Source organism: Anabrus simplex, chromosome 1 (genome assembly GCF_040414725.1).
Source record: "Anabrus simplex isolate iqAnaSimp1 chromosome 1, ASM4041472v1, whole genome shotgun sequence".
NCBI lineage: Eukaryota > Metazoa > Arthropoda > Insecta > Orthoptera > Tettigoniidae > Anabrus > Anabrus simplex.
In genome coordinates this window covers 430,242,051-430,269,016 of record NC_090265.1, presented here as the reverse complement: position 1 = coordinate 430,269,016, position 26,966 = coordinate 430,242,051, and the positions used below count along the sequence as shown (strand labels likewise).

Sequence of the window (26,966 nt, the reverse complement as noted above, 5' to 3'; positions counted from 1 at the left end):
TAGTATCATATCTGAAGTACTTATTTGATTATTGTTTGCATGAAGGAGCTATACCAAATGAATGGAGAGTTGCTATAGTAGCCCCTGTGTATAAAGGAAAGGGTGATAGACATAAAGCTGAAAATTTCAGGCCAGTCAGTTTGACATACATTACATGTAAACTTTGGGAAAGCATTATTTCTGATTATATTAGACATGTTTGCAAAATTAATAACTGGTTCGATAGAAGACAGTTCGGGTTTAGGAAACGTTATTCCACTGAAGCTCAAATTGCAGGATTCCAGCAAGATATAGCATATACAGTATATTGAATTCAGGAGGTCAAATGGATTGTATCGCGATTGACCTGTCTAAGGCATGGGAGACTACTGGCAAAAATGAGTGCAATTGGACTAGACAAAAGAATGACTGAATGGGTGGCTATACGATATTTCTAGAAAATAGATCTCAAGAGAATTAGAGTAGGCAAATCTTGATCTGATTCTGTAATAATTAAGAGGGGAATTCCCCAAGGCAGTATTACTTTGTATTCTGTACAAAGTAATAAATAAGTTACAAGATTGTGAACAACTGCAAAATGACCTTGGAGCCACCGGTAGTGCCAATTCATTTTGAGAGACTATGTCTCATTACCAAAAATTGATGCCTGCCTGGCCATGAGATGATATAGATGTTGATTCCCATAGGCCTACCCAGTGGCCTCCACGATATGCACTAGCCATGCGTCTTGGTGGGTGTGCTATTTACCAACTGAAGAGCCCGACTTAGCACACTGGGGCAAAATGCTGGCAACCAGGAATGAGTTAGCTGGAAAATTTATAATGTCCAATAACGGACCATTTATATTGGTATTGTAAATTTACTCATTCAGGACAAATATTTCAGGTTCCCTATGGGAATCAACATCTACATCATAAGTGGTATGTTCCCAGGTGTCAGTGGAGAGATGGCGTGGAATGACATTAGTAGACAAATAAGTTTGAGTGGTGTCTTTAAAAGTAGGAAAGATCACAATGTGAAGATAAAGTTGGATTTCAAGAGGACAAATTGGGGCAAATATTTGTTATAGGAAGGGGAAGGCAGAAGTATTCAGTCAGCAGTATGTATTGTTGGTTACAAGGATAATGTCCAGATAGAGGAGGAGACTAAGGCTAAAGAAGTATTAAAATTTACGTATGATAACAATGACATTTACAATACGATTCAAAAGTTGAAATCTAGAAAAGCGGGTGGAATTGATAAGATTTCTGGGGATATACTAAAGACAATAGGTTTGGATATAGTACCATATCTGAAGTACTTATTTGATTATTGTTTGGTCGGAGGAGCTATACCAGATGAATGGAGAGTTGCTATAGTAGCCCCTGTGTATAAAGGAAAGGGTGATAGACATAAAGCTGAAAATTAGAGGCCAGTAAGTTTGACATGCATTGTATGTAAGCTTTGGGAAGGCATTCTTTCTGATTATATCAGACATGTTTGTGAAACTAATAACTGGTTTGATAGAAGGCAGTTTGGTTTTAGGAAAGGTTATTTCACTGAAGCTCAACTTGTAGGATTCCAGCAAGATATAGCAGATATCTTGGATTCAAGAGGTCAAATGGACTGTATCGTGATTGACCTGTCTAAAGCATTTGATAGGGTGGATCATGGGAGACTAAGGCAAAAATGAGTGCAATTGGACTAGACAAAATAGTGACTGAATGGGTTGCTATATTTCTAGAAAATAGAACTCAGAGAATTAGAGTAGGTGAAGCTTTATCTGACCCTGTAATAATTAAGAGGGGAATTCCTCAAGGCAGTATTATTGGACCTTTATGCTTTCTTATATATATAAATGATATGAGTAAAGGAATGGAATCAGAGGTAAGGCTTTTTGCGGATGATGTTAATCTCTACAGAGTAATAAATAAGTTACAAGATTGTGAGCAAATGCAACGTGACCTCGAAAATGTTGTGAGATGGACAGCAGGCAATGGTATGTTGATAAACGGGGTTAAAAGTCAGGTTGTGAGTTTCACTAATAGGAAAAGACCTCTCAGTTTTAATTACTACATTGATGGGGTGAAAGTTCCTTTTGGGGATCATTGTAAGTATCTAGGTTTTATATAAGGAAAGATCTTCATTGGGGTAATCACATAAATGGGATTGTAAATAAAGGGTACAGATCTCTGCACATGGTTATGCGGATGTTTAGGGGTTATAGTAAGGATGTAAAGGAGAGGGCATATAAGTCTCTGGTAAGACCCCAACTAGAGTATGGTTCCAGTGTATGGGACCCTCACCAGGATTACCTGATTCATGAACTGGAAAAAATCCAAAGAAAAGCAGCTTGATTTGTTCCGGGTGATTTCCAACAAAAGAGTAGCATTACAAAAATGTTGCAAAGTTTGGGCTGAGAAGAATTGAGAGAAAGAAGGAGAGCTGCTCGACTAAGTGGTATGTTCCGAGCTGTCAGCGGAGAGATGGCGTGGAATGACATTAGTAGATGAATAATTTTGAGTGCCGTTTATAAAAGTAGGAAAGATCACAATATGAAGTTAAAGTTGGAATTCAAGAGGACAAACTGGGGCAAATATTCATTTATAGGAAGGGGAGTTAGGGATTGGAATAACTTACCAAGGGAGATGTTCAATAAATTTCCAATTTCTTTGAAATCATTTAGGAAAAGGCTAGGAAAACAACACATAGGGAATCTGCCACCTGGGTGACTGCCCTAAATGCAGATCAGAATTGATTGATTGATTGATTGATTGATTGATTGATTGATTGATTGATTGATTGATTGATTGATTGATTGATTGAAGAACAAGTTTGTTACCAGGCAAGTTGGCCGTGTGGTTAGAGTTGCGCAATTGTAAACTTGCATCCGGGAGATAGTGGGATCAAATCCCACTGTCGGCAGGCCTGAAGATGGTTTTCCATGGTTTCCCATTTTCTCACCAGGCAAATGCTGGGGCTGTACCTTAATTAAGGCCACGACCATTTCCTATCCACTACTACGCCTTTCCTATCCCATCGTCGACATATGGCCTATCTGTGTCGGTGCGATATAAAGCAAATGTGTTGTTTGAGTCATCAGTTCATAGACTGGTTTGATGCAGCACTCCATGCCACCCTATCCTGTGCTAACTTTTTTCATTTCTACGTAACTATTGCATCCTACATCTTCTCTAATCTGCTTGTCATATTCATACCTTTGTCTACCCCTACCGTTCTTACCACCTACACTTCCTTCAAAAACCAACTGAACAAGTCCTGGATGTCTTAAGATGTGTCCTATCATTCTATCTTCTTCTCGTCAAATTTAGCCAAATCGATCTCCTCTCACCAATTCGATTCAGTATCTCTTCATTCGTTTTTCGATCTATCCATCTCACCTTCAACATTCTTCTGTAACACCACATTTCAAAAGCTTCTATTCTTTTTCTTTCTGAGCTAGTTATCGTCCATGTTTCACTTCCATACAATGCCACGCTCCACACAAAAGTCTTCAAAAACACCTTTCTAATTCCAATATAAATGTTTGAAGTGAGCAAATTTCTTTTCTTAAGAAAGCTCTTCGTTGCTTGTGCTAGTCTGCATTTTATGTCCTACTTACTTCTGCCATCGTTAGTTATTTTACTATTCAAGTAACAATATTCATCTACTTCCTTTAAGACTTCATTTCTTAATTTAATATTTCCTACATCACCTGCCTTCGTTCGACTGCACTCCATTACTTTTGTTTTGGACTTATTTATTTTCATCTTGTACTCCTTATCCAAGACTTCATCCATACCATTCAGCAACTTCTCGAGATCTTCTGCAGTCTCAGATAAAATATCAATATCATCGGCAAATCTCAAGGTTTTGATTTCCTCTCCTTGGACTGTGATGCCCTTTCCTTTACTGCCTGTTCTATGTAAACATTGAAAAGGAGAGGGGACAAACTGCAGCCTTGCTTCACTCCTTTCTGGATTGCTGCTTCTTTTTCAAAGCCCTCGATTCTTATCACTGCAGACTGATTTTTATACAGATTGTAGATAATTCTTCATTCTCTGTATCTGATCCCTATCATCTTCAGAATCATAAATAGCTTGGTCCAATCAACATTATCGAATGCCTTTTCTAGATCTACGAATGCCATGTACGTGGGCTTGTCCTTGATTCGATCCTCTAAGATCAGATGTAAAGTCAGGATTGCTTCATGTGTTCCTACATTTCTTCTGAAGCCAAATTGATCTTCTCCCAACTCAGCTTCAACTTGTTTTTCCATTCTTCTGTAAATAAAACGTGTTAAAATTTTGCAGGCATGAGATACTAAACTAATGGTGCGGTAGTTTTCACACCTGTCAGCACCAGCTTTCTTGGGAATAGGTATAACAACATTCTGCTGAAAATCGGATGGGACTTTTCCTGTCTCATACATCTTGCACACTAAATGAAATAACCTTGCCATGCTGGTTTCTCCTAAGGCAGTCAGTAATTCAGAGGGAATGTCATCAATTCCAGGTGCCTTGTTCCTATTGAGGTCACTCACAGCTCTGTCAAACTCTGACCTCAAAATTGGGTCTCCCATTTCATCAGCATCAACAGCCTCTTCATATTCCAGAACCAAATTATCTACATCTTTACCTTGATACAACTGTTGGATATGCTCCTGCCATCTTTCTGCTTTGTCTTCTTTCCCTAGAAGTGGCTTTCCATCTGAGCTCTTAATATTCATACACCTAGATTTCCTTTCTCCAAAGGTTTCCTTAATTTTCCTGTATGCAGCATCTACCTTTCCTACAATCATACAACCTTCGACATCCTTGCACTTCTCCTTAAGCCATTCTTCCTTAGCTACCTTGCACTTTCTATCCACTTGATTCTTTAATCGCCTGTATTCTTTTCTGCCCTCTTCATTTCTAGCATTCTTGTATTTTCGTCGTTCATCAATCAGGTCTAGTATCTCCTGAGTTATCCACTGATTCTTAGTTGATCTTTTCTTCCTTCCTAACATTTCTTCAGCAGCCCTACTGACTTCATTTTTCATGACTCTCCACTCTTCCTCTATAGTGTTTCCTTCAGCCTTTTCATTTAGTCCTTGTGCAACATGTTCCTTGAAACAATCCCTCACATTCTTTTCTTTCAACTTGTCTAGATCCCATCGTTTTGCATTCTTTCCTTTATTCAATTTCTTCAACTTCAGATGGCATTTCATGACCAACAAGTTGTGGTCAGAGTCCACGTCTGCTCCTGGGAAAGTTTTGCAATCCAACACCTGATTTCTGAATCTCTGCCTAATCACAATGAAGTCTATTTGATATCTTCCAGTGTCTCCAGGTCACGTCCACGTATACAGCCGTCATTTGTGGTGTTTGAACCAAGTATTGGCAAGGACTAAATTATGATCAGTGCAGAATTCAACCAGCCGACTTCCTCTTTCGTTCCTTTGTCCCAATCCAAATTCTCCTACTGTATTACCTTCTGTTCCTTGGCCTACAACTGCATTCCAATCTAACCATTACAATTAGATTCTCGTCACCTTTTACATATTGTATTAAATCTTCTATCTCCTCGTATATTCTTTCGATTTCTTCATCATCCGCTGAACTAGTAGGCATATAGACCTGCACTATTGTGGTGGGCATTGGTTTGGTGTCTATCTTGGCAACAATAATTCTTTCACTATGCTGGTCGTAGTAGCTTACCCGCTGCCCTATTTTCTTATTCATTATTAAACCAACTCCTGCATTTCCCCTGTTTGATTTTGTGTTGATAATTCGGTAGTCGCCCGACCAAAAATCTTGTTCTTCCTGCCAACGTACTTCACTTATACCAACTACATCTAACTTTAGCCGATCAATCTCCCTTTTCAGATTCTCTAACCTATCACAATGATTCAAACTTCTAACATTCCACGCTCCGACTCGCAGAATGTCAGTATTCATCTTCCTGATGATCGCCCCCTCTCGTGTAGACCCCACCCGGAGATCCGAATTGGGGACTAGTTTACCTCTGGACTATTTTACCCGGGAGGAAGCCATCATCAGAACATCATTCATACAGAGAGAGCTGCATGTCCTCGGGAGTTAGTTACGGCTGTAGTTTCCCGTTGCTTTCAGCCGTGTAGCAGTATCAACACAGCTAAGCCATGCTGAGTATTATTACAAGGCCGTATCAGTCAATCAACTAGACTGCTGCCCTTGCAACTACCGAAAGGCAGCTACCCCCCTTTCGATGAACGATTCGTTAGTCTGGTCTCTCAACAGATACCCATCTGATATGGTTGCACCTGCGGCTCGACTATCTGCATCATTGGGGCACGCAAGCCTCCCCACCATGGCAAGGTCACATGGTTCGCAGAGGAGGATAAAGCAAATAGCAAAAAAAAAACAACAAGTTTGTTACTTTCAGTGATCTGTCTTCAGTCTTATTCTTGCCTTTGAGAATATGAAAGCGACTCAGGTATGAGCGATGCTAGTGTTGCCATTCATTATACAGACAGTTCAGATATGAATGGGGTGAAAATATTGCTCCTTGGGTCAGTTGGTGTGTGAATTGCAGTAGGCTTGACAGACTGATATGCAACAGCAACTTCTAACTCAGCGAGAAAAGCAACGGGAAACTACCTCATTTCTCATTTCCGTTGTATGCCTCTTCAGTGATGCCTAGGCTATTTATGACTACTGATGTTGGAGCTGTAGAAGATTCAACCAGCCTTCAGACTGGGTATACAACATATATTTCACATTTACAAAGTTGAAATAAACAATTAGAATGGTTGGTTGAGGTTTCATAGTTCATCAAAAGGCTTACATAGGCCTATTTTAATTATATTCTTTCAAATATGAACTAGGATCAGAAACCCCCTTACCAATCTGTCACTGCCAATGTCTGGCATTTGACTACAGTTGGTAACACTTTTGATTAAAAATAAACGATTTGTTGCTTTGTTGGAGCATGTCAAAGATTTCATTAATTCCTGGGTTGTTATGATCACCATGTTGGCTAAATCAAAACTGAAAAGTGGCACATTCATAATTTGCCCATTTCAGACAGTAATAGTTGGCAGGTTGAATGCTGGGAGAGGAAAAACCATGAAATTTCAGGGTTTCATTAATATTGCTAAAAGACAATTGCATCTATAGACTTTAAATAATCCTCACTGATAGAGCTTTCATGCATTTACCATAAGTGGCTGACATAGCAAGCCTGATAAAAATAGGCACATATACGAGAATAACTGTCTCAACTGGAAGGGAATTTGAAAAACTTATGCTTCCATCAAACAATGTTGCTCCTCATCCCTATATGTTGGATAGGTAATACCTTGGTATGTATGGAGATACTCAAAGCTTGTGGTACCTACTACATGAAGAAAAAGTAAGCACAAGCAGTATATCCACTGTAGGCCTATATCCAACTTATTACTTTCTATGTTGTTTTTTCCAAAATACGTTTGCTTTCTTCCCATATATAGCGAACTGGTGTTTCAGGATAAATATATTCACTCCTCGTTGTTGGATTTTTGTTCAGCTGGAACCATGCAGTGAGTTGTGTACATTTTAACTGTGCCAGTAATAATGCTTGTGAAGCTTTATCGGAATTTAAAATATATCTTGTCAGTCTGAAAAATGGACAATTAACCGGACAACAATGTGGGACTATTTATGCATGTTATAACCTAAAATCCTCTATGCAGCCTCATTTGAACCTACATATATAGCATTCAAATATGTTGAAACTTCATCATAATGTAGCATTCCATCATTTGCTGTGATTTAAAAGTTAGCAATCATGACTCTCATATACATATTTATGTACATATTTGATGCTGTCTACACCTGCACAAATTTCATTGTTAATGTACGCCTGAAAGTACATCAATAGAAATTGATTGTAATGAACAATAAAGCGACTGTTCATTTCCACATTAGTGCCTTGTACACATTTCATATATGTTCTTCTATTTTGTTACCTATGGTGAAGTGGATAGCCATTTACATTCTCTTTAGTTTTTGGAATATACTCTTTTGGAAAAATCCTTCTTGCACCTTCCATATTTGTTCAAATGAATTAGGATTGAGAAGGCCACAAGGTCAATGGAATTTGAAAAAATTTATTAAGTTGTACAATGTGGCACTGGAAGGATGTGGTATTTCTGCAGAAACTGTCTTATCAATATCAGAGATTTCTTGTCATTTTTAACTATCTCAAAGACATATCAATAAGTGCATATGAGATAAATGTTGCTTCTGAAGCTCAACTGTGTATAAGGAAGTTTGTATCTCACCAAAAATTTGCTTCTAATTACTTAAACATAGGAATTCCTTTACTTTGCATGAAAAACATGAACAACATCATCAGGTCTATTATTTGCAATTTCATAAGGATGAAGGCTAGTGGTAATAAGAGTGGGTCTTGACCTACAAGTGGCCACGGTTGGTCCGTGGTCCAACAGTTCTGCATTCCGTCCAGCCAGCCAAGTTGAGGAGGGATTGCCACGGCTCTACCGTGGCTCTTCGCCTCTATATTCAGGAGACGGAGAGGGGGTTGTCCCCAACGTCGGCTATCCTGAGAATGGTTGTCCGTGGTTTTCCATCAAACCACCATGGGCTGCAAGTGAAAGTAGTGAAGAGGTCTGATTTACCAAATTTTCTCACAATTGCTATTTTATCCTAATAATTTGGCAACATATATCAGGGACTGCTAATGAAAATAGAAGGCAAAATAAATCATCCGTCCTCCAGTGAGGGTGACCATAAAGGTCTGGAATACACACAGTATGTAATTATAATAATGAAATTATACATTTTCTGGAAATTATGATTGTATAAGTGAAACTGAATAATTTGCAGAGAATCTCTTATGATCTCTTATTTTCTCTATGTTGTAAAACGGAATTTTTATATTTTGAAGAATAGATGCTGTGCTTTTCGGCAGGGTACCTCTGGATCCAAACAGGAGGCCTCTGACAATCCATTGACCAAGAGGAATATTATACTTAGCTGATAGATATGGCAGACATGGTGTATAAGTTCCTTGTTTTTCCAGATTTTCCTACTTGTTGCAGGTCCCTCTCGAAGTGAATGGTAGGATCTAACACCATCACTTCATTTTCTTTGTTATTGATGGCTGTGATGTCTACTTTTCTTGTTGAGTCGTTGGTAGAAACACTTTGAACTTCTTCATGCACCTCCCATCCACACTGCCTCAGGCCTTGAGCAATTGATGTCCTTGCTTGATGGTGATGATTGTTACGCAGTAATTCAGTGCTCCTGCAGAACCCCAGTACATGTCCAAGTGTTTCAGTCTCATTGCAACCGTTTCTATGGCAATGGGTTGAGCTGAAAGTTCTGCCGGAAACCGATCTTACTGCAGTCAGGTTGCATAGCGGGATAACCAACACTTAATCTTTCATTTTCAACTCAATGTATTAAGCATCAACAAGCGGCATATATATCAACATGCAATTGTGTTTTTTAATTGGGAATTAATTTCAGTCTGTCTCCTTCTGTTCAGCTATAATAGTCAACTGTTAATTGCTGAGGAAGTTTTTCACCATTAATTAAAGAGCTGAAATTTCCTGCAGTTTGACAACCTTGAATCAACAGACTATACAAAATATGAGATATTTGCTTGTTGTCATATTTTGCCTAATATTCATCTTATGATTCCCTCCTGTTGGCAGTGAAATATGCCACCATTGTTTCTCCACAATACCAGTAAAAAAAAAAAAAAAATTGTCATATGGCTTTTAGTGCTTGGAGTTTTCAAGGACATGTTCATCTCATCTGGTACAGGTTTGGAGTTTAATCCAGGCTTTTGGCATGCAATCTAGTGATTAGAAATTGTATACCATCACCTCTCCTACCCTGCCAGCGAACATTATGATGGCAATAATTTTTGCCACTAGTGGGATTGGAACTGACTAACCACAGTGTCAGACGATATAGACTTGATGTGTTAACACTTATAGCCACCAGGTGGGCTAAGATCAGATTAAAACATAGGTTAAGGGATCACATTGCATACTGTCAACATCACTTTCTTTTAAAATACTGGGATTAGAAAATACCACTATGTGATGGTGTGAAGCCAGAGCACCGTCACTTGTTTAAAAAACAGTAGCAATCACTGAGGAGTTTGGATTATTGTAACATCTAAGATCTGCTTGTCTTATTAATCAAAAAAGACCTTTCCTGCACTTGCTTTGGGTCTTGGGCTAGAAGGATGTTTCCGTTGGGTACTTTCCTGTTTTGTCTCCGGGTCGAAACGATGGAACCAGGTTTCATCATGTGTGATGACTTTGGCTGACATTTAATTTCCTTTGCATATTTTTTTATGCATTGTCTTATATAACTGAATGTATGGGTTACACTGTTACAAAAAAAATGTTTGAAATATGAAGTGTGATTAGCTTCTGAGCAATCTAATATGTACAATTGACTGTAACAACTGTAGCTTACATTTTTGAATATAAAGAAAGAATGCAACGGTGTACAATTTCAGGAATTTTAAAACAATATGGACTGCATCCAGGTGGCATGGTATCCTTGACACCAAAGGAAATGAAAGGACATAGCATTATTGTATTGCTGAATATTTTCTTTGAAATTTGTTGAGACATCATCATCTCTAGTCAATAATTGTTTTAACCTGTCTAGTATTTTATATTCAGGCAGATCAGCTTTACAATTACATCAGCAAAGACCAAAGTAACCAAGCATAGTCTTCTTGCGAGAGGAGTACAATTCTGAACAATGTCCATTCACTATTGTTATTTAGTTTTGGTGTTTTCCAAATCTGTACGTTCCTCATCGCCAGATGTTTCATTCCAGGGTTGTGTCAATGTCATACCTTCATATGTGCGTATACCTGTTATGTGACCCTCTTAGACTGATTCTGATGGCTCCTTCAACTTCTGCTTCGAACTCTAGTGCTGTACCACGTCCGAGGAGCCATCTGGTGATGAATGAACGTACCATTTCCACTTCTATTGGGTAATGTCTAAATTCAAACTTCATTGTTTCAGAAGCCTTTCTTGTGGACATTTAAGATTTTCTTCTGATGATGCATAGCTAAGTTCTCTGCAAAATGTAAAGAATTTTACCTTATTTTCTTGACACGGCATAAGCCCAAAAACCTATATCATGTCTATAAGTACGGGCCGTGAAAGCATCAATGGCAACAATGTTTACATTTGTCAAGGACCCAACGCAGTACAGCATAATATCTGGAATGGTTTCAGAAATGGCAGATTTATATTGCATTTTAAAAGTGCCTTTGTCTTGTCTCCAATTTCTCATATTTTTGCACATATTCATAGCCTCTGTACGATGGTCAATGTTCTTTTTGTCAAACTAATTTATTTACAGTAGCATTATTCTCCGAATTAACATCTTATTCGATAACGCTGTAATGTCTTGCATCAGTGGTACCTCTAAACTGTGAAATGAAAATTATATTTTAATTGCCATAACTAATAGCATGGTTAGTCTGATTATTATGTACTCTAAACAAAGAATCAATAAACAATGGGCCTATAGGATAGGGTATCAAAAAATATCAGGAATCATTTTATTACTAGTTAATACTGGCTGCCTTTATTCAATTCACTTACAGACCTTCAAAGTATTCTCCTTCGGACATAACATAATGGTTTTAACATTAAGAATTTCATATTTAGGTTCCGTATTGAAACAAGATTTACATCAAAGAAAGGACAATAAGTTCCACCTTTTCAATACTATATATTGTATGAAAGTTTTACATTACAGTTAAAACATCACAACTTTTGTATATTCGGTACCGGTTTCGACAGATTCCCTGTCATCATCAGCCGAGAATAATTAAACAAAGACAAGTATAGATCATGATTCTTATGGTGTAATTACAATGGTGGATTAAAATATACAATATATGGTTAAAATAGTATATATATATAATGTATATTTTAATCCACCATTGTAATTACACCATAAGAATCATGATCTATACTTGTCTTTGTTTAATTATTCTCGGCTGATGATGACAGGGAATCTGTCGAAACCGGTACCGAATATACAAAAGTTGTGATGTTTTAACTGTAATGTAAAACTTTCACACAATATATAGTATTGAAAAGGTGGAACTTATTGTCCTTTCTTTGATGTATAACATAATGGTTCCACCATTCAGTCCACTGTTCAAAACACTCCAGAAGACCATTCTTGGATAGTCTATTGAGTATATCCAAAACTGTATTGTGGGTAACTTCTGATCACTATGGAAATGACTACCACAAAGCTCCTTTTTCACTGTAGGATATAAGTCGAAATCACACAGTGCTAGGTCCAGCGAATGAGGTGTGTATGGCATTACCTCAATGCCCAATAAGGTGATTGTTTCTTGAGTACTGATGGCACGATGAGTAGGCGCATTGTCCTGATGAACGATCCATCCCATTTGAGCAAGGGTTGGTCATTTAGCAGCATTTTTCTTCTCGAGTGGTCCCTTTAGTGCTTCACAATAACAACCAGCAGTAACAGTGCATTGTTCTTCACCACGCAATTGTATATGATGTTTTAGTGATTAAAAAAAGATGAAGTGATGTCTTAGTGATAAAAAAAAAGGGTTGAGGTGCATGACCTTTCCTGCACCTGCTTCAGCCTTGACCTTTTTCGTATGTTGGACTACAAGGATGTTTCCTTTGGACACTTTCCTGTTTTGTCTCCGGATTAGTGATGGAATCAGGTTTCATTGCATATGATGACTTTGGCCAAAAACTCTGGTTATCGCTGAAGCCTCCCCTTCTACTGCTGACATGCCATCACACAGTGAGCTTCCTGTTTATTATTCATCACAAGAGACACCCACTTTGCTGCAGCTTTGAGATAGATGATGTCTTCAGTTGATCCATAGGAGATATTCATAATTACTGCAAGCTATGCAGTCGATACACAATGGTCTTCTCGCATAATGACATCAGCTGTGTTGACATTGATGTAGGTCTTCAAAGATGAGGGCTATCCGGAGCATGGGGCATCCTTGTGGTCAGTTTTACACTCCCTAAATGGTTTATGCCATTCAAAGACCTGTGTTTTCCCCACAGCTTGCTCTTTGTAGGCTTGCTACAAAATTTCCACAGTTTATGATAGAGTTTTGTCAAGAATGCAAAATATAACTGATGCATGCTGTTGCAACTTAAGATCTGTGCTGGGTACAGTTAACATGTTCTTTCACTTTGAATGTTTGTCTTCAACTGAGTATCTTCAGGTATATGATGCATATGGTGTTGGGTCATTCAAGGTCAGATCTCTTCAGTATTGCTAAAACCAAATCCCCCTGTGGGTGGGGGCAGTAGAATAACACCCACGGTATACCCTGCCTGTCGTAAGAGGCTTCTGAAAGGGGCCTCAGGGGCTCTGAGCTTTGGAACGTGAGTTGGCAACCACGGGGCCATCAGCTGAGTCCTGGCATTGCTTCCACTTACTTGTGCCAGACTCTTCACTTTCATCTATCCTATCCGACCTCCCTTGGTCAACTCTTTTTCTTTTCAGACCCCGACAGTATTACGTATGGAGGCCTAGGGAGTCTTTCATTTTCATGCCCTTCATGGCCCTTGTCTTCCTTTGGCGGATACCTTCATTTTTCGAAGTGTTGGACCCTTTCCATTTTTTCTCTCTGATTAGTGTTATATAGAGGATGGTTGCCTAGTTGTACTTCCTCTTAAAACAATAATCACCACCACCACCACCACCTGCCAAAACCAAACACAAGCATAGGAGCATTGAATAGCAATAAAATCATTCCAGTTATTTTTATATGCCTTCATACATTTCATAGCATTCACAATTCAGAGATGTTTCATTCTCAATTTGATTGTTGACAGGAAGATGATATGACTGATTGCCAATAATAAAATCCTTATAATTATCCCAGTCAGCTAATATTTTTGTAACAGTTTGCAAATGCAGTTCATGATGGTGTTCTTCATTATAATCTAAACAGTATGACACTGCTCTAAATAAGCAATTTCCCAGTAGCTGATGGATTCCCATGACTAAATTATGACATGGAGGATAGACTCATTTCATTAACTACTGGAAAGGAAGTAGTTCACAGCCTCAGTGTTAAAATTATTACATGGAGAAAAAAAAAATGTTTAAATTCCTCTGAAATCAGTCAAAATAATAAATACAGTATAGGGAGAATTGGGAACATATGTTTAAATTTCTCCAAAATCACTTCAAAATAGCAAATATAGGGAGAGCTACAGAAGAGACAGTAAAATAGTGTTGAATAGCTTCTTCTCGACTAAGCAACTCACTAGCACCGACTGGAAGAAGCTGAAGTAGAGCTGACCAGGAAGACGTCTGACTGCATGTGCATGCTTGCCTCTTTCCACCTCCCTTCATGCACTTCATATCTCAGTGCTCTCACTCTCTCATTTCCCCTCATGCTTCAGGCAGCCTGGGTGTAGTGGCAAGCGTCATCGTCAATGAGAATGCTATATTTTTCTTTACAAATTTAAAAATATATGGCCACAGATTTTATACTTTTAAAGACACTCTGCAAATATGTAGACCGAGAGCTTACATCAGAGTGTTTTACCAAGTCTTAGCCTTTCTCTCAAATGAAGGTGAACAAAAATCAGCCTAGTGTTTTAATATATAGATAGATTAAGTTGCAGTCCTAATCACCATACATAAACCTCCAGTAGTCAGTAAAGACATACGAGTATTTCTATCCCAAGTAATAGTAGACTATGTTGTTTTATAGACCAATGATAATTATTTTATTGAATTTGACAATGTCTTAAAAAATAAATTATTACTGTAATATGCAGGATCAGTACTGGTACGTCATCCTCTTGTAGCTGACTGTCTGATGGGCCTGATGTCAATATTGAATAATATATTTACTAACAGATCAATAAAATTCATACCTGGGGTTCCAAACCTGCTACAACAGCATAAGCTATTCCTTGAGGAATTGCTGTAAGTGCAACATTTAATCCAGCTAATACATCATGGAATAAAAAGTTTATGGAATATGTAGGAAGCCACTGAATAACAGGCAATTTCTTTTCAAGGAAAGACCTGCTCCAAATATTGTTGCACTGGTTCTTAGCCCATGATGTTATTTCATTTTTGTCTTCTTCTGGATAGACACATTTATTATAACCTGAAATAATGAAAAATATGAATTATATTTTTTTTTTAAAAGGACAATGATCATACTGCACTAAAAAAACAAAAACAGAATGGCACAATTTAACAGCAGGTATCTTCAAAGTGCTTGAGCTGTATTATGTTCAAAAAATTCAGGGAACTGATCGGACAGTGAGAACAGGAGAAAAAAAGGAAGAAGAAACAGTGAATCCGGGCTGTAGTTAGAAAGGGTAACTATGATAGTAGCCTGGATACTTTCTACAACTGTAATTTTCTTTTTTATTGGATTAAGTGGTATTAGGGCTCTTAATATTTATGCTATTAATTAATGTTATATTTATATTATTTATTGGTATTTTCCACTAGAGCAAAAGCCCTGACTGTAAATAAATGTTTGGGCTGTGATTGTCCCCCTCCTTAAAACAGCTGTCAGTACCACCAGACAGAGGAATGATATTTTTACTGCATTAACATGCTTTTCTAGGAATAATAATAATAATAATAATAATAATAATAATAATAATAATAATAATAATAATAATAATAATAATAATAATAATAATAATAATAATAATAATAATAACAATAATAATAATAATAATAATAATAATAATAATAATGATGATGATGATAATTTAATGTAGCTGTTTAAGCTTGGTGCAGCTATTGTAAGGCACCTTCTGATTAGGATCAGCAGCATCTGCCATATGATACTAATAATGTACAAGTGTGGTGGAGGATAATGTAATGTGTAACTGAATGGGACAGATGTGGAAAGGACATCAGTAACACCCAGTCTTCAAACCATACAAATTAATAATTCACAATTAGAATCCCACAGCCTGGGAAGAGGGACCCAGAACGCCTTGGACCAAAGATGAAGACCAACATACTTTGCTTGGTTCATAACACAGAGTATTCTACGAGGGCTGGGGCATAAGTCATTTCAACTATGTTTTTCCTCACATGTGCACGGTGCTACAATACAATGACCATATGTCTTGGAAAGTACGACACACATAGTACATGGAACAGCACGATATGGTGATGTATTGGACAGGTATAATGTACAGGGCGATGAGACTGTAGTAGTGAGTCAGGCTCCATGCAGAATGGATGTGACAAGGCAACTTCAACGATGGGGGATGGGAAGTATTGAAACACCTGCCATACTCGCCAGACCTGTCTCCGAGTGATTTTGACCTCATACCCAACGGGAAAGTATTTTTCCATGGAATGTGGTTTGGGACACGAGAGGACATTGTCAACGCTGAAAAACATGAATGGTAATTCTAAATTCCCATGGAGGGAATTAGATATTTTTCCACCAATAGAGCATATCAAAAATCAGATCAAAAAATTAGATGTTGGCTTTTCAGGCGTTCGCTCTATTAACCAGATGCTGGTTTGCTGGTTAATAGAGCAAACGCCTGAAAAGCCAACATCTAATTTTTTGATCTGAAAAACATGAAATTGCAAAATTCACAGATGAGGTGACTGGTATCCAACATCTCCACATCACTGTCAATGTGCTGTATACAATCTAGTGGACTACTTTGAAGATTTACTGTTTGATGGTTTCTGTAATCTCTGAGAATAAACATTATGTAGCACAAGGATTTCATGGCTAACAGTTTCCTCACTTTATATCCTACACCCGCTAAACCTGCTCGACATTATTCATACATTTCACAGCACTTTATGCTCGCCACTCCCATCTGTATATTTCCATTTGTCTGATAGATCCCGCATTCGTGAGAAAAAAATTAGTTGCCATGATTTATGGCCCAACCCTCGTATGTTTTTGAGTTTGTAATATTCTCCCTAAATATCTGCAAGATTCTGCTCAATTACCTTCTCATCGATTCCTTGCATCAGCGCAACATCACCACTATCTTACACCATCAAAACCCTCGCCAACCTTTCTTCAACTGAATGCTTCAATACTCTGTACTGCTGCTCGCTATGTCATTGCAACATCACCACAACATCACCTTCTCGAAAGAACTGTGCATTCAAAATCTTGTAGTACCTTCTACACCTGCCCTACATAAGTAATGGCCACTCCATCCATTAATTAGTTCAGTTTTCAACTCGGTGTGGAGTGGAGGGCAGTCAGCGACTGTGCGTGTGCTTTCATGCTATTATTTTCCATCTTTTTCATCTGGATACTACTCTGAGACAAATGGTGAGCAAAGACCTGTATGTTTATGAGATTGTTTTAGGACTTTAACTCCCACAGCCCTTTAGACTTTTATAACTTTTCCTACTTTTGAAACTCTATACGTCAACCTGTAGTAGTGTGTAAAAATAGATTTCTCTAGATCATAAACTTTAAATTTTGGTGCCCAGCAGTGGCATGTGGATCAAAAATTTGAAAGTTATTTTCTTCACCTACTTCTGCATGATGGTTCTAGCACTCTACATTTATTTTCTTCAATATTAGAGGATGCATCCCACCTGTCTCATACCTGCCTTGTGTTCCCATCTCTTCTCATTAAATAGGTTCTATTCTCTTTAAGATTGTTTATCCCTTGTTAGGACTTGCTATTTGGACCCTTGTAAGACTGATTTTAGTTAAATAAATTTCGTGTGGCTATTTCTAGCCGAGTGCAGCACTTGTAAGGCAGATCGTCCGATGAGGGTGGACGGCATCTGCCACGTAGGTAACTGCGTGTTATTGTGGTGGAGGATAGTGTTATGTGTGGTGTGTGAGTTGCAGGGATGTTGGGGACAGCACAAACAACCTGCCCCCGGGCCACTGGAATTAACCGACGATGATTAAAATCCCTGACCCGGCTGGGAATCGAACCTGGGACCCTCTGAACTGAAGGCCAGTACGCTGACCATTCAGCCAACGAGTTGGACACTGATTTTAGTGAAAAGGGTTTATTGTTTTGTCACTACTATGATTCTTGTTCAATTATCAATATTGTATGTGGCTAACACAAGTTAACATTACTTTGCTCCTGACAGATTTTAATGCAGTTGTTTTTTTTTTTGTTTTTTTTACAATTGGCTTTACGTTGCACCGACAGGGATAGGTATTATGTTGGTGATGGGATAGGAAAGGCCTAGGAGTGGGAAGGAAGCGACCGTGGCCTTAATTAAGGAACATCCCCAGCTTTTGCATGTTGTGAAAATGGGAAACCACGGAAAACCATTCCAAGGCTGCCGACAGTGGAGTTCGAACCCTCTATCCCCCGGATGCAAGCTCACAGCTGCGCAACCATAACCGCATGGCCATCTCACCCACAGTCAACATTTGCAACAGTACGGTACTGGGCATTGCAGGCCTGCATTTGCGATATTTGTCTGTGAGATCCGTGTGTCCGGCGTGAAATTACTTACACCACTTTACAATACCTGGGTAAGAAATTGCATGCTCACCATATTCAGCAGTGATTTCACGATGAATGTCTGTGCAATTGAGCCATTTACCCCATAGAAATATGATCGTTGCATGCACCTCCAATTTGGAGTGAAAATCCAGTTGACGCGCCAATGAGCCTAACCCGCTCTGCATACACAACACGACGGGATACCACACCAACCTTCCTATTGGACATGTCAGCACTTACTGTAACTTGCTCCGCATTGGCCACGGTCACGACACACCGCGTGCTCTCGTGGTGAGCTAGTGTAACTTACTTTTTTATTTGCCCTCGTAGATGTAGCTTTTCCAGATAGAAGGAAGTTTATGAATTGAAACCATTCATTTGCTTGAAGAAGGACTGTGTCGCAAATTTCCTTTTGCCGCAACTCATTTCGAGGTATGCAGCAGCTTTAGTGATACCTTAACTGGTGGGGGCAGTGTGTCATGTTCATCAGCAATGTGGTCAATTTTATTTTTCCGAACCAGTTTCATAGCAGCCTCGAAACCTGGAAGTATGCCTTTGACTCCCAATGGATCTGAATTTCACTTTTGTAGCTGACTGTATAAGATGTCCACATGAGGTATTATCTAATGGAAAACAGCCTACCTGAACTGAAAAAACAGGTGCTCCAATTTTGAACGCAAACCCCTTGCTTGGAATATGGTGCTAGGCTGTCGAGAGGTAGAGGTATATAGTTTTCAATTGATCCAGTCATTTGAAAACACGTGAACTACTTCAACAGTCCTTGATTTAAAATTTCTTGTGTTAGAAACATGAGATAGTACTCTTCTGCAAACAACCTATTCAATACACCAGGTCGTTGTGAGGAGTTATACGAAAGAAGCTGGGGATTTCACTCAAATCTGCAAACAAATATGGTATGCGGACATCCGTATTCTGGCTTACCGCTTGTGCCATGACTAAGTTCGAAGAATGGGCATAACAGTGAACATAATGTGCATACTTACAATCTTCCCTGATGAGAAGTTGCACTCCTGAATGGCAACTACTCATTACATTTGCCCCATAGTAACTTGTGAAATGAGCTTATCTGGGGTTATCCACAACTTCCCTGAAAGAAGATTGTAAACATTCTGCTATTGTCTCAGAATCATGACTAGCGGGTCAGAGGAAACCCCAAAATCTTTCAACTGGCTTACTGTTGGGAAGAACATACAACTAATTGTACTGTAGTTGATGTACCAGTGGTCTCGTCTGCGATTACTGAAATAAAGTGCGCTTTGGTGATTTCCTTCTTTATTTTCTCACGACAGATTTCAAACATGCACGAAAGCAAATCTCTCTGAAAGTCTATCGAGGTGCCTTTGAAAACAGTAGCTTCGGAGAGATGGTCCCTTAATCCAACGTCAATTTCGGAACTAACTTAACAATTTTTCTTCTTCTTCTGGAAATTTGAATGGGCTTGTCAGTTGTCACCCAGTTCCAATACGTATAAGTATTAAACACTTCACAACACTATTAACCACAATTTATGATGGTGGATAAAACACTGTACCACAATTTCCGTATGTGACAAAAACTGTGAACATCTGGGTAAAGGATGTATTGGGGATCCTTCATTAGTATGTAGATTTAATGCAACTATGCAGAAAGTACTATGACCCAATAACCTCTAATAGGCGAGAGAACAAATAGTCATAAGGGTAAATAAACATAGGATAAAGCACAATGACACAAGGTTCTAATCTTCATGCCGAAGTGATCCATCTTGGCGTCTTATTACCACATGAACATGACCGGATCTACAATTGGGAATAACAATAAGACATGTTTCAACGACATTAAAGGAGTTCATTTTGGAGAGGGGAGAACACTAATAGGAGGGTTGACATTTATGTAGTGATCAAGGAATATGTGAAAAATACCGGAAGCATGTGTTATTAAGATCGACGTGATAACCTAAACCCATAACGTGTGATGTTTGGTCTGGTTGACAAAAGAAGGACTCACTTAAACACGAGTGGTAGGAATGACAAAAGACAGTAACAATGCATCGAGAGGCACAGTAGCTGCGGTAGCTACGGAGAAAAAAAATTACAGAAAAAGAACCAAAACAAAACCACAATGGGCAGAGAATACAATGGAGAAGTGTTCAAGACTATGAGTGAGAAATTTAACATGTTGGAATGGCTTATAGCATAATTTTAACTTCATCCAGAAAACTGTTTAATATGTGTAGTATCTCCAGGATAGGATTTCAAACAATACATTCAACACTCATTTGGGAGAGGGAGTTTTAAATTTACTAGGCTTGTAAACAACCGTGTTCGAACGCGGTTATATAATGGGCATTGTAAAATTAGATGATTGCAGTCCGCATCAGTTGAACCACATTGACATATTGGCTGGTTGACAATGTTGAAGTGATACTTATGGAGAGATGTGAGGGCATGGTTGAAACGTAGATGAATAATATCAATCAATCAATCAATCAATCAATCAATCAATCAATCAATCAATCAATCAATCAATCAATCAATCAATCAATCAATCAATCAATCAATCAATCAATCACTCAATCAATCAATCAATCAATCGATCGATCAATCAATAAATCAATCAATCAATCAATCACTACTGATCTACATTTAGGACAGTCGCCCAGGTGGCAGATTCCCTATCTGTTGTTTTCCTAGCCTTTTCTTAAATGATTGCAAAGAAATTGGAAATTTATTGAACATCTCCCTTGATAAGTTATTCCAATCCCTAACTCCCCTTCCTATAAACGAATATTTGCCACAATTTGTCCTCTTGAATTCCAACTTTATCTTCAAATATTGTGATCTTTCCTACTTTTAAAGACACCACTCAAACTTATTCGTCTACTGATGTCCTCCCACGCCATCGCTCCACTGACAGCTCAGAACATACCACTTATTCACAGCAATTATAATAAGAAGTATTTCTTGCCCACCTATTCAATACAAATCACTAGTTCTTTTTTTGCTAGTGACTTTACGTCGCATCGAAACAGATAGGTCTTATGGCGACGACGGAATAGGAAAGGCCTGGGAGTGGGAAGGAAGTGGCCATGGCCTCAATTAAGGTACAGCCCCAGCATTTGCCTGGTGTGAAAATAGGAAACCACGAAAAACCACCTTCAGGGATGCCGACAGTGGGATTCGAACCCACTATCTCCCGGATGCAAGCTCGCAGCCGCGCCCCTATAACTGCACGACCAACTCACCCGGTCAAATTACCTTTATTGGTGTTTACGCTTTCATACAATTAATTCTTCTAAGGGACATGTTTTGCTCATATAAAGACCATCTTCAGCCTTAATTTTTAAATCTTAAAATGATGTTCCTGAACAGTTGTAAACATATTAAAAAGACTATAGTCATAATTAAAATTACCGTAGTCTAAAAACCAAATTACATTACATCTTTAAAAAACATTAAAGCACTCCTAAAAATGTGATAACATAAATAATTAAAATTATCACAATGTCAATTTAAAATCTTGTCTGAAACTATTATTGCATCTTCGTCTTATAAAACAGTAGTAAATGTTTTTTCTGTGAATAACATCATTCAATAAGGAACAACCAAGAGGATAATGACCTGTAACATACCACTTAGTCGAGCAGCTCATCTCCTTTCTCCCAAGTCTTTCCAGCCCAAATTTTGCAACAGTTTTGTAACGCTACTCTTTTGTCGGAAATCGCCCAGAACAAATCGAGCTGCTTTTCTTTGGATTTTTTCCAATTCTTGAATCAAGTAATCCTGGTGAGGGTCCCATTCACTGGAACCATACTCTAGTTGGGGTCTTACCAGAGACTTATATGCCCTTCCTTTACATCCTCACTACAACCCCTAAATACCCTCATAACCATGTGCAGAGATCTGTACCCTTTATTTACAATCATATTTATGTGATCACCCCAACGAAGATCTTTCCTTATATTATTACCTAGGTATTTACAATGATCCCCAAAGGGAACTTTCACAACATCAACGCAGTAATTAAAACTGAGAGGACTCTTCCTATTTGTGAAACTCACAACTTGACTTTTATCCCCATTTATCATCATACCATTGCCTACTGTCCATCTCACAACATTATCGAGGTCATTTTGCAGTTCCTCACAATCTTGTAACTTATTTATTACTCTGTACAGAATAACATCATCTGCAAACAGCCTTATCTCTGATTCCACTTCTTTACACATATCATTGATATATATAAGAAAACATAAAGGTCCAATGATACTGCCTTGAGGAATTCCCCTCTTAATTATTACAGGGACAGATAAAGCTTTGCCTACTCTAATTATCTGAGTTCTATTTTCTAGAAACAGAGCCACCCATTCAGTCACTCTTTTGTCAAGTTCAATTGCACTCATTTTTGCCAGTAGTCTCCCATTATCTACCCTATCAAATGCCTTATACAGGTCAATTGCGATACAATCCAATTGACCTCATGAATCCACGATATCTGCTATATCTTGCTGGAATCCTACAAGTTGAGCTTCAGTGCAATAACCTTTCCTAAACCCAAACTGCCTTCTATCAAACCAGTTATTAATTTTGCAATCATGTCTTATATAATCAGAAAGAATGCTTTTCCAAAGCTTACATGCATTGCATGATATGACATCCTGTGTGGTAGGAAGTGAAGGTTGGAGTCTGTGATAGAATTTCCCTTTCATACAGGCAGATTCATTCCAGAACCGTTGGAATGGTGATGTTTGATTTCTCTTGAGCACCAGAATTAAATCAGTTACTGGAGCCATAAATGTCAGGGGAGGGGCGGTTATCATTGAAGCTTCTTTGGCTGATTTTTTTGCTGTTTCGTTACCTGGAATGTTTTTATGAACCGGAATCCATATAAGCGTAATATGTACGCCAGATGTATGTAATTCATATAATAGCTGCTTAACATTATAAACATACCAATTAAGAGTGAATTTAGAGGACGTTATTGATTGTAACGCTGATAATGAGTCTGTGAAGATATTTGCAGTTGGAAGAGATTCTTTTTTAATATACAGCAGTGTTTGTCTTATGGCAAGGAGTTCCGCTGAGAATATGGAGAAATAAGAGTTTAGATTATATAGTTCAATGTGCTGAGTTCGTTCATAATAAAACGCAGCACCTACTCCACAGGCATTCTTAGAGCCATCGGTATAGAAAAAATGGCCAATATTGGAATAGGAGATATGGAATTTTTTACAGGTTGTTGAAAAAGTAGATATCCTATACGGGAGCATATCAAGACTAGCTATTAGCTACTATAGTTGGTGAGGAGTATTGTATTACTTCATACAACTTAAAATTAACGAGGCCTCGAAATATACCAGCTGATTCACTTGTCTCGTCATATGCACGCATTGCCAACTCAAACGTACTGCAGAACTTTACACAATTGATAATTTTTGGCAGCACATAACGATTCTTCCATACTCGATTGTTGTGCCTTCCCAGAGACTGTCTGTAAGCGCAGTCAAGTTGCTGCTGGATATCGTGTCTTCCCAGAATATCGAATTCTAACTGGGCAAGCATGTGATATATAGAACTTCCATGTTTCTTTATTTGTTGGGATAAATGTCCTAAGTCTACCAGTTCGACTTGGTCCAAAGTCCCTTCGCTTTCATCACTCACGAAATACAAACAAGGAAAATAAAACAACTTGTTGGTAATTTCGCACCCACACATGTACTGCACGAGGAACAAATGAGGATGGTTTCTGTACTACAAGACTTGACTGTCTTTCAAACCAACACATGACCAAAGGAGACAGAAGTTACTTCTGGAGGTAAAAGTATAAGCAGACTTTGTGACTTGTTTCGCTTGCCAAGCGATCGCAAATTGATAAATGCCTGTAGGGAATTTGTGGAAAGCAGCTTGCAACCAGATGACCTGAAGATTTGAATGAGTACAGTGCATATGTGGCAGGATTATAACTTTGGTCTTTTTACAATCAGCCGCCTTTTTGTAGAAAAAATGCTGATTACTTAATTAGACTTGACATTCTTGGCATTTTTACAATAAGCTTGATGCATTGAAGCCTAATTATTGTAAAACTCAGTCACTTGTAAATGACAATGTAAAAATTCTATCCTCTTTGTAGTTTCTTTGAGTGGTGGTGGTGGTGATTTTTGTTTTAAGAGGAAGTACTACTAGGTAATCATCCTCTCTGAACAAATTAGTGGAAAATAAATTTAAAATAAAGAAAAATACATATTCAACAAAGGAATTTGGGAACAAAGTAAAAAAAAATTATTGAATTAGGCTGAAAAAATACTAACAAATCAAAAGGGAATGTGTGTTCCCTGAGTAACAGTACACTTGTAATTTAGATACCCTTGATTAATCCACTGTTGCACATAAAGCGGATGACGAGATCAGCAGTAGTCGTGTCATCGGCTAGTATCCGTTCGATGTTTCCTGCAGGCCAAGGCTCCGTCTTAGGCCAGAGAGATCAACACACTCTGTGAGGATGTGGGCTACAATGAAGTCAGCACCACAAGAACACACTGGGGGGGGTCTTTACCGCTTTAGGAGATAAGAGTGCATAGATCGTCCACGACCTATCATCAGCCTATGCAATATTATGGCCTCTCTCCGTGAAGGCCAGAAAGAGAACTGCCACACGGTAGTTGTATTCTTAAATGCTCTCAGCTTGTTGGGAGTTCGAATAGCTAGCCACTCCGCTTCCCAGGACGCCAAGATGGTTCAATGTAGCTGAGAACAAATATCTTTAGCAGGTACATTGACAGGTCTTGGAGGTATAAGTACCACTTCCTTTGCAGCTTCATTTGCAAGTTCGTTTCCCGCAATCCCAACATGGATTGGAAGCTACGCAAAAGTGATTCTGGTGCCAGCATCACTTAACCTGGCTAGAAGGTCATGAATCTGCTGCACCACTGGGTGTTGCGAGAAACAGGTTAGAATAAACTGCAGAGAGCTTAACGAGTCGGTACACATAAGAAAGTGGCTTCTTTCATCAACCAGTGCAAACTGCAGAGCTTCTAAGATAAAGCTCCACAGTATACACGCTACATACACTAGGAAGCGACATCTTCATGCTCATATCATCGGTGACGAAAGAGCTACCAATATTTTCTCCAATTTTAGAACCATCCATGAAGATGATATGTCTCGCGGCCGGATATTGGTGAACGAAGTCCTGGAAATACCTCCGATAAATGGAGGAATCCGTATTCACCTTTGGTTTACGGAGTAGATCTAGACGTATTTCTGGTCACAGAACTAACCATGGAGGTACGGTTCCTCACTAAAATTTTGTTCAAGGCAATGTATTGATAGCTTGGATGTAGCAGCATTTCACGATTTTTGGCAGCGTATGTGAGGAGTAACTGCTGCCTCCTTATCCGCAAAGATGGAACTTCCGCTTCAGAGAGTAGGCTGGGAATGGGGCTAGTATGGAAAGCTTCCGTTGCTAGCCTAACTCCGCTATGGTGAGTACTGTCTAAAAGGCTCAGCATAGATTTCGATGCTGAGCCATAAGCCGCACTTCCATAGTCAATTCAGGAGAAGACCGTTGCCTTGTAGAAACGTAGCAGCACCGCACGGTCAGCCCCCATGAAGTGCCACTGAGAAACTTAAGCATGTTAAGTCTCTTCATTCAGGCAACCTTCAACTGATGGATGCGGGGCTGCCATGTTAATCTCTTATTAAAATGGAGGCCCAGAACCTGCAGCTGTCTACCACTGGTAAGACACTGCTTCACAAGCGGAGCTCTGGTTCATGATGCATGTACCGACGTCGACAGAAGTGTACAACTGAGGTTTTCGCCACTGAAAATCGGAAACCATGTTGCAGGGCCGATCTGTCGACTCGGTAAATAGCTTGCTGTAGTTGTCTGTCAGTAAACGGCACCCTTCCGCGGCTGTAATGTAGAGCTAACTCGTCTACATACAGCGATGGAACTACTGCGGGCCCAGCAGCGGCAACTATGCCGTTGATGGCGATTGCGAACAGCGTGACACTCAGTATCGATCCCTGAGGTACGGTACTCCATTCTCATGAACGTAATATTGAGAAAATGCATTCCCTACTCGGACTCGAAAGAGCCGGAGCGATATGAAGTTTTCAATAAACATTGGCAAATTTTCCCGAAATCCCCACTGGTGTAGTGTGGAGAGAATCCCATATCGCCAGGTAGTATGGTAAGTTTTTTCCAGGTCAAAAAACACGGCGACTAGGTGTTCCTTTCGGAGAAAGGCCTCCTGATTGGTGCTCTCCAGTCTGACCAGATGATCAGTGGCAGACCGATGAGAGCGAAAACCACACTGGTTGTTAGACAAGAGACTTTCCTTTTCAATCGCCCACACCAGACGCCGGTTAACCATCCTTTCAAATAGCTTACAAAGGCCATTTGTAAGGAATATTGGCCTATAACTATCCAGAAGTTTTGAATCTTTACTAGGCTTGGGAACTGGTATCACAATTCCCTCAAGCCATTGAGATGTTGAATA

At 38.9% G+C, this 26,966-nt stretch overlaps 1 protein-coding gene across 4 annotated transcripts in view; it reads right to left on the bottom strand.

Annotated features, from left to right (window-relative positions):
* Window positions 1-26,966, bottom strand: part of LOC136866972 (sodium-independent sulfate anion transporter) — a 239,988-nt gene that overhangs the window by 106,139 nt on the left and 106,883 nt on the right. For 2 of the 4 annotated variants that reach the window (XM_067144067.2, XM_067144082.2), the window contains exons 1-2: window positions 19,706-19,856; window positions 14,900-15,138 (exon numbers count right to left, since the gene is read on the bottom strand). In XM_067144067.2, the coding sequence (XP_067000168.2) occupies window positions 14,900-15,138; window positions 19,706-19,787 (321 nt within the window). In that variant the 5' untranslated portion in view covers window positions 19,788-19,856. Of the gene's footprint in view, window positions 1-14,899; window positions 15,139-19,662; window positions 19,857-26,966 lie in introns of those variants that run through there. The other 2 variants (XM_067144087.2, XM_067144074.2) reach the window with 2 other exon arrangements.